The sequence below is a fragment of the Palaemon carinicauda genome, chromosome 18, assembly GCF_036898095.1.
Source record: "Palaemon carinicauda isolate YSFRI2023 chromosome 18, ASM3689809v2, whole genome shotgun sequence".
Taxonomy (NCBI): Eukaryota; Metazoa; Arthropoda; class Malacostraca; order Decapoda; family Palaemonidae; genus Palaemon; species Palaemon carinicauda.
The window spans coordinates 40,518,451-40,528,160 of record NC_090742.1 but is presented as its reverse complement, the minus strand read 5'-3'; the positions used below and the strand labels follow the sequence as shown (position 1 = coordinate 40,528,160).

Here is a 9,710-nt window from a genome sequence, read left to right as displayed (position 1 = left end):
AAGCTAAAATAGAATGTTAACGGTAACTGTTTTAAACATGTTCAGTATAATCATGTAACCTTATAGCAGTAAGCATACTCAAGTAACTAACACCAATTCCCTAATATCGCAAGAGGGTCTGCCCCTCTCTTTTATTCTTCTCCTGTACTTCTCTTCTCCCTATTTCCTTAATCTTTCCCATCCCGAGTACCTGCCTTTGAGCTATAAACTGGATTGTATCCAGGGGTACTCTTCCTTTCCCTATATTCCCCACTTCCCTATTCTTATTATTGTTGTTGGAAGTAACGTTACTCAAGTAACCTAATGTAGCTAAACATAACTAATATGAACAAACTTCTGACACAAGAAAACATTAGCAGAATACATTTGAAACAGTGAGCATTAGCAACACCCATATGAGCCAATTAAACTAAGCAGAACCAGTCTGACTAGATGATCGCATAAAATCTACCTGACTCAGTGGCTCTTAAGTGAATCTATCTGGCAAAATACCAATATTATTATCATTATTGCAAGCTAGGTTATAACCTTATTTGGAAAAGCAAGATGATATAAGACCTAACATGGAAAATAGCCCAGTGAGAAAAGGAACAAAGAAATAAATAAACTATATGAGAAGAATAAACAATCGTAATGAAATACTTCTAGAACAGTAACAGCATTAATTAAATCCTTCACATATAAACTATAAAAGCTTTAAGAAAACAAGAGGAAGAGAAATAAGATAGAACAGTATGCCCTAGTGTGCCCCAAGCTACAGAACTCTAATCCAAGACAGTGGAAGGCCATGATACAGAGGCTATGACACTGCCTAAGACCAGAGAACAACGGTTTGATTTTGGAGTGTCCTTCTCTTAGAAGAGCTGTTTGCCATAGCTAAAGAGTCTCTTCTATCATTGTCAAGAGGAAAGTAGGCACTGAACAGTTACGAGTAGTTAACCCCTTGAGAGGCGAAGAATTCTTTGGTAATCTCAGTGTTGTCAGGTGTATGAGGACAGAGGAGAATGTAGTAAGAATAGGCCAGACTATTCGATGAAGGCTTACGTGTAAACAAAGACAAAATGGGCCGTAACGAGAGAGAGAGAGAGAGAGAGAGAGAGAGAGAGAGAGAGAGAGAGAGAGAGAGAGAGAGAGAGAGAGAGAGAGATCCAATGTAGTACTGCCTGGCCAGTCAAAGGACCCAATAACTCTCGAGCGGTAGTATCTCAACGGGTAGAGTGTGTTCCAGTAAAACCACACAAATCTCATTTGAAACATTTAGATAATTAAACCTTTTGGTCAATTGACAAAAAACTTACAAAATCAAAACCAGCTGACCAAATGAAAATAAGCAGAACCCATGTGACCAAATAACTATTAGAATCTCAATCTAACGAGACATAACTTACCTGACCCAAGTACCACAAGAAACTCCCATTTATACTTATGAAATAGAAAAACTAATGGACTTAGTGAAGCCAGACCGAGCCTATGTAAACCAGCGATCATGACCACAAATCATCTAATGCAATTATCGTAATCATGGTGTACTTTTACTTCCCTATTAATAAGAAAAACCCATCTGTCACTGGAAAACAAGTAGGCTCATCAAAAGTGAATTGCTTCCCGTGAAATTTCTGTTATACCTCAAAGTGATCTTCAACAAGTCACGCTTGTGACTAAACAATTCTAATCTCATTAAACTTCAATGTATTCTGATGAAAACATTTGAGACATTCAAAGAACCTCAATGGAATTATGAAAGAACTTGCTTCCTATTTAAGGAAAGACTATCATAGACCAGAAAAAAAAATCCATATTTATCTTTTAATTGCTTCGCATTTCATGTGAAAACCATGTGAGATAAAGTGAACAAAAGTAAAAACAAGAAATTCTGACAGATGTAACCACAATGGAACATTTAAAACCCCCTCCTAGAAATGCAGCACTAGTGAACGGTGAAAAATGCTTAGTGATACGCAAAATCTCAAATACTGAAAAAATACTAATAAATAATACAAATAAATAAAACACCTCCAAGAGAACGCTGCATTACAGATCAATACCAATACTCACAAACAAGAGTTTACGTTTAACGATATTACGGTACACTTTAGCGGCAGGAGACCAAAGATCAATAACGAAAGGACCCCGCAGGAGATAGTAAATTGAATACACGTTGATGGATAATAATTCATGGAATTGTACTTTGGCAGCTTACTTTTTTTGTATTATAATTCATATACCACAGTAATAACTCGTGAAATGAGATATCAGGATATATGTATAGCCCACCTAGTAGGCCTTTAATGTGATCTTATAATGATCGACCCTTGGGCACATACTCATTCGGTCTTCATTCCTACGGGTAATTCTTGGGCTAATGATTCTGTCTTTCTGTTATGCAACGCAGTATAATAACATTGCATCTCAAAATTACGCTGAAACGTTAGGGACATTAATTGTGTTCAAAGGCCTGCCCGAGGGCTTTGCAAATCAGATTGCAAATAGCCAATCAGTCCATACAAACTGTGCGCAGCGGAGTCCTTAGCAGACTCAGCTAGTTCCTGTCTGTTTTAACGCTTATGCTGCCCGCTAAATGGGGCAAACACATTTGGGCCCCGACTTCGGTCTAGTGTTGCGACGTCCCCTTGGCTGTGTTTATTGTTGAGCGGGATGTTGTGACCACGCCCACTCTCTAGCGACAACATCAGATCTCTCTCTCTCTCTCTCTCTCTCTCTCTCTCTCTCTCTCTATAATGAATGAAAAAAAATCAGATTTAAAGACATTTATCTCTTCATTTCCTTTCTGAGACCGAGTCTAGTTAACTGCACGTGTCGACATAAAGCTTTGTTATCTTTTTTTTCTCGGGAAGAGAATTTTACCACAGTTTACGTAGCGTAAACTGTTTTGGATCAGCAAAGTAATTTTCTTATTAAATCATTTAGCGTCTGTCACTCCTTTGGTTTCCCTCCTAAACGAAGACGATATGTAAACTACATTATTATCCACGTAATGTCTCAGTTATATTTAATAACCTCAACGTTACCAGCACTTATTCGATGGAGAAGAGAATCACCTCCCTAGACATCAAGGATAAAGCTGAACAATGAAAAAGCATAGAACATGTGATAAAGAAAGAAGAAGGAAGAAATTACTTGAGGAGTATATAGAAATAAAATTAAGGAGGGTGGGCTAGGGAAGAGGGTTAGTTCCTTCCTTGGCCAACAGATGGCGGGTAGTGTCCAATCAATCCAAAACATGACGGACTAGGAATAGTGGTGGCTCCTACATTTCGTGTCTTTATTCTATTTTCTTGTCAAACCACCAGAATGGGAACGTAATTCGCGGTTGTTTTAGAGGTACTAAAGGACAACGAAACCACCAACGAAGGACAGGATGTCCGGGAAAAGCGAGAAGGAAGGTAAGTGTTGAGGCAATCTATCGGGTTGTGTTTGTTTCCCTTGTTTGTAGGTCTGTGCCCAGCTGATAACAACGGCGGATGTTTAACATTATTACTACGATAATATCATGCAGCAGATAACGCAATTGCGGGGAAAATAAACACCGTTGGTCCCTTAAGAGTCTTGGTATGAAGTTTCTTTACAGAATCGGTGCATAGGCTAGGAAGGGTATTTTAAAGAAAGGAACTAGTGGCGACTCCGTTCAAAAGCCCAGAGCTTAAGAAGTAAATCCAAAGGAATGGACAATTGCCAAACTTGTTTGAATTCAAGACAGACCACAGCATATATAAGCCTATGTTCTTATTTAGAAATGTCTCACTACTTAGCTTTCTGAAATAATTAAATAATACGAACATGTCGATCCAATTATACCGGGCGAACCTATGTCGAAATGCTAATTTATATATATATATATATATATATATATATATATATTGAATGGATCTGTCAGTAGATATATCTCTGTTCAAGGGCAGAAATGTTTTATTTATGAATAGTTACCTCTCAGTGATTTGTAAAGGATTGCCTAATGTATAATTAGCTAATGAATGTGCTATTTTCAACAACTCGCTCAAATTAGTAAGGTAGCATACACAGGTTAGGAGATATGGCCTACTTGAGCTCACATGTTCATGAACTGAATATATTCATAAACACATTTGTGCGATATGTACAGCACATATACACATATATACTAGTACAGGATAATATATGTATATATACATATATGTATATATACAGTATTTGTATATATACAGTATTTGTATATATATAGTATTTGTATATATATATATATATATATATATTATATATTTATATGTATATATATTATATGTATGTATATACATTATATATATATATATATATATATATATGTGTGTATAGCCTATATACATATATATACAGTATATGTATATATATATATATATATATATATATATATATATATATATATATATATATTATATATATATATATATAATGTGTGTATATATACATATATATACAGTATATGTATATATATATATAAATATATATGTATATATATATATAAATATATATATATATATATATATATATAATATATATATATATATATATATATATATATATATATATATATATATATATATATATATATATATATATATATATATATATATATATATATATATATATACATACATATATATATATATATATATATATACATACATATATATATATATATATATATATATATATATATATATATGCATACATAAAATTATATATACAGTATATATATGTTGTCTGTACATATGTGTATGTATACAGAATTTTGTGTATATGCATGTAGTACAGTATTAGCTAGACTACGTTATGTTCAAATTTTATTTTTTAAGCGTTTGTCCATTTTTATATTATAAACTACAGATTCATAAGCAAATAATTATTTTTACCAGCCTTACAAAGTTCATTAATTATTTATCTATTGCATATAGCATTACTTCTCTTGCAGTTTGTTTTTTTCCTTATTTCCTTTCCTCACTAGGCTATTTTTCCCTGTTGGAGCTCTTGAGCTTCAAGCATCCTGCTTTTCCTATTAGGATTGTAGCTTAGCTGGTAATAATGATGATAATGTGATATAGGAATTGCAGTTTTCACATAGAAATTGCAGTACAGAGATGATGTATATTAATGATATAATTGATAAGGTAAATAGATTAACCAACTTCAAATTATTTTCATTTTAGGAAAATAGTAGTTACTGTAGTTGTGTGTTGCAAAACAAATTACATTTGGAGTGCTGTAACATAATGTTTATTTAAGTATTCAAGCTTTTGATATAATGTATAGGTGTTTTGGAAAATTTGCACAATGGCATCCATTTTTTCTTTTCCTTAGTGGAAAGGCTAATGAATTCATTGCTGATTTTTATCAGTGTCAATTTTTTTAGGGTATATTAAGTCATTAAGAAAGTAAATTTTTTATTTATTGATTATACAAGTACAGTACTATGGTTTTTACCCAAAATACCAAATTGTAAAGCCTAGCATCATATTAATTTTTCTACATGCTATGCTTCTTTGCCATTTGATACCTTTTTTCCCAGGCATCGAGTCATGTTCATTACCTAGCATCAGTGAAGGGATATAACAGTAATGAAAGTGAAAAATTTCTAATTACGAAAATAATGAAAAAAATAGAAGATAATTAGTTTGGCCTCAAAATTCAGATGACCTTATCATTTTAGCACATTATGAATGAAGTTACTCTTTTGTCATTGTATTTTTTTGGAGTATTGTAATTAGTTAGGGAGGCTGTCTGTATTGTAAGAGATGTTTATTTTAGTAGGGCTTTCAACCCTCTATGATGTTTTACTTTGTTGTGTGTTATTAGGGAAAAGAACTATGTTTTTGGTGAAGCTTAACCCAACGATTAACCAGATATAAATTATTTGGTAATTCATCAACATTCGGGTTGATTAAAATTTATGGTATTTTTATGTCCTTTTTTTTTAGTAAATTGTATCCTTTTGGAGGTTGGTCAAATATACATTTATATGCAAAAGTATAATTCAGTAATGTCGCCGCAGAGATTCCAAGCAAAATAAGCCCAACCCGCTGACGACGTCATAGCCAATCATGTTGTCTCCTGTGTTAACAGTGGTCACAACACATTATAAGTTAGTAGAGTTTAAAATTTGTAAGTGGATGTATTGTGACCACTGCTAACATGGGAGACTATGTTAATGGCTATGACGTCATCGGGGGTGGGGCTTATTCCACCCTGAATCTTTGCAGTAACTATAGTGTACTGTACATTATATGGAAATATATTTTTGGATGAAGTGTTGCCTTACCTGAATATTATTGTTTTGTGTGTGTGTGGTTGCGTAGAGGAAATCATATTGATAGCTTTTGTTCATGAAGAGGAGGTTTTTGAGTAAATATTTACTCTAAGACCTTCCTCTTCGTGAACAAAAGCTATCCATATGGTTGCCTCTACACAACCACACACACAAAAAATAGTCTAATGTTGGCATTACACTTCTTAGTACAGCATATCATTTTTTGAGTAGCTTATAGTATACTGTAGTTAATAAAGTATTGTTTTGTTCAGCTACCCTATGGCAGATGTTCTTGAGAGCTTTGATCATAGGATAAAGCAAATGAATAGTTTACCTTTGAGGCAACGAGAGAATTCCCTTTTAAGCAGAGAAACACGAATAGGTCGTTAATAGCATAGGAAGGTACAGTTCCAGAGTTAAGAATAGGAGAGAATAGTGACGTCATGACATAGTTCTACAGTTGATAGTGAAAAGCTGGCTCTTGTTGGAGAAGCAGAATGCTGTGAGTATGCTCAAGGGCTCCAACAGGGAAAAATATCCCAATGAGGAAAGGAAATAAAAAAACTATAGTACAGCACTGTATATGAAAAGTAATGAATATCGAATATAATATATATTATCTTAAGATCAATATCAACGTTAAAATAGATATGTCATTATATAAACTATGAAGAGAGACTATTGTTAGCCTGTTCAACATAAATTTATTTTCTACAATTTTAAACTAATGAATTTCCTGTGGATATACATTCCCAAGGTTGAATTCGATATTAGATGTCATTTGTGGTTGGTATTTACATCTATTAAGTCGGGTGTTTTAGTGACAAATGATAAAAAAGCCATGAATATAATATGTACTGATATGTATGTTTGTCTATATATATATATATATTATATATATATTGTATATATATATACATATATATATATATATATATATATATATATATATATATATATATATATATATATATATATATATATATATATATATATATATATGTATATATATAATGTACACACACACATATATATATATATTTATATATATATATATATATATATACCTATATATATATATATATATATATATATATATATATATATATACATATATATATATATACATATACATACAGTAAGAGAGAGAGAGAGAGAGAGAGAGAGAGAGAGAGAGAGAGAGAGAGAGAGAGAGAGGAGAGAGAGAGAGAGAGAGAGAGATTGTGTGTACAGCTATGGCTTCTGAATCTTATTTACTATTCACCCTTATTGCCTTTATAGTAGACTGTAAGCCGAAGATTTAAAATTTTAGTGCCTAGTACATAACAGTATATGCCAGTTTTTGTCTCTCTCCGTGCTATTTACTTCACTGTTGTTACTTGAATAAAAAATGAGGTCAGCATGCTGCAGACATTTTTCTGTACATCATATTTTAATCAATAGGTACAATTGCTGCATGGTTGGACATTTGTATGTGATGTTTCCTCTCGGAAGCTTTTAGTGTTCTTTTTTATCAATAATTAATTTGATGTACCGTAGAATTTTTCTTTTTGCATTTTAGATTTTATTTCATTGGTTTTAGTTTTTGGTATTTTAGAAGACTCTCTCTCTCTCTCTCTCTCTCTCTCTCTCTCTCTCTCTCTCTCTCTCTCTCTCTCTCTCTCTCTCTCTCTCTCTCTGAAACATGCGATTCCTGCAATTAGTCGCTCCAGTTTTACATTTCCCGTCTTTGGAAGAGGAAGAAGGAGAGTGCCATGGTTAATGCATTAAAATATGTTGATTTAATTGCAACAACCGCAGCACACATTAGGGAAAACTTTCGAAATATCTGTGGTTTCATTAGACTAAGCTAGTTTTGTTTCCTCACCATCCTTTGTCACTTAGACCAAGTTCTCATAACAAATTATTCTCTACAACTTTTTCCGTAACGTCAGAAAATTCATGATAAACAAAGAAACAAGTCAGTCAATTATCAATTTTTATAGTTAATCAGTAAATCAATCTCATTGGGTAATGGTATGTTTTTGGGGTTGCTAGAGCAGTAAAACTCTATATTCGCTTGAACGAGGATGAAGGTTGATTATAGGGCGGATGTTCAAATGAACAAGACCGCGTCTGCCGCCTGAGAGGTGAAGAGGAAAATTATCGTACACTAGTTTGCCTAATTTGTTTTTTTACCTAAAGGATTACTTGCCAGTTGGTAGTTGGAGTTTGAAGTATGAATACATTGTTAGGTAATTATGCTTATGTAGGTTCGTTTTGGTTAAGATTGTGTCTGCAACTTTATTAAGTCAGGGCATTGCCTTCCAAAACGAAGTGTGTCTAAAGCTGGGCATTAACAACTTGAAATTGCCTCATTTTTTAAAGATTTTCTATTTGCTTAAGACTATTGTTGAATGGTCCAGATGTAAAAATCCAAACATTAACGTTTAAGTTGCAGTAGTATAGACCATAGGCTTCCACGTGAATAAATTTAAAACTAACTTAAAAACTGCCGATTTGCATTACTGCTTAAGTCTAGTTACAGTATTAATGTAGACAATGATCATGCAAATTTCCACGTATATCCGAGTAAAAGATCTCTGATATAGTTTCCAACTTGTAGATTTTCCTGGGTCGCATGACCATGACATCTCTGCCAAACTTCCAGTTGCTTTTGTGGGTGCTGTGGAAGGCAAGCCATATCCTTGGCCCCAATTATATGGAGTCATTGATTTTACTGTTTGTAGGTATCATAACGTTGTTATTTTCGTATGGGGGTTATTGCTTTCAGTACCCCTCATGCAGTACACTGTAGGTGTTACTTCAGTGTATTTGTAGCTATTTTTTTTTTTTTTTTTTTTGCGTCTACCTGTGCGTTAACTACTGCATTTAGCAGCCTACTATGCGCCTGTCTTTCATATTGTTGAATAATTTATTTCAACTTTTACTTTATAGTAAAACTGTGTAATTATTCTCCAGTCCTAATAGGCGGTCCATATAGTCAATTCAGGTATATAAATAAAAAAAAAATTGAATTATATCAAATCAAGTAAGTCCTCCCATGAGGGCCATAATGGCTATGACACGTAAATTTTTTTTTTTCCAAGTAAGTTCTCTAAGGACCATAATGGCTATGACAATCGTGTTATTTGTACAGTATGTCTCTTACAAGTTCCGACGCCTTAAGACTCAATCTGTCAATCTGTGGCATCGCTAATTAAGAAGGATTTTCTTCTGTCGTTTATGTGGTTCACTAATACATCTTTAAATTAACATGGAGCATTTATACTGATTACCGGTTCTCCAGGAAATCGGCGATGCATGACCCTGCTAGTACCGCGAATCCGCATTAAGAATAGAGCTATGATTTTGCCGTTTGACAAAAAACGAATTTTAACATTTTGTTTGGCCTCTTAATAAGTCAGACCCGGTCAGGTGTATTGTACCGGGT

The 9,710-nt window shown here is 33.3% G+C and overlaps 1 protein-coding gene across 1 annotated transcript in view; it reads left to right on the top strand.

Annotated features, from left to right (window-relative positions):
* Window positions 1-3,200: 3,200 nt before the first annotated feature.
* C3G (C3G guanyl-nucleotide exchange factor) overlaps window positions 3,201-9,710 on the top strand; it is a 183,346-nt gene continuing 176,836 nt past the window's right edge. The window contains exon 1 of the mRNA XM_068392314.1: window positions 3,201-3,404. Within this exon, the coding sequence (XP_068248415.1) occupies window positions 3,380-3,404 (25 nt within the window). The 5' untranslated portion in view covers window positions 3,201-3,379. The remainder of the gene's footprint in view (window positions 3,405-9,710) is intronic.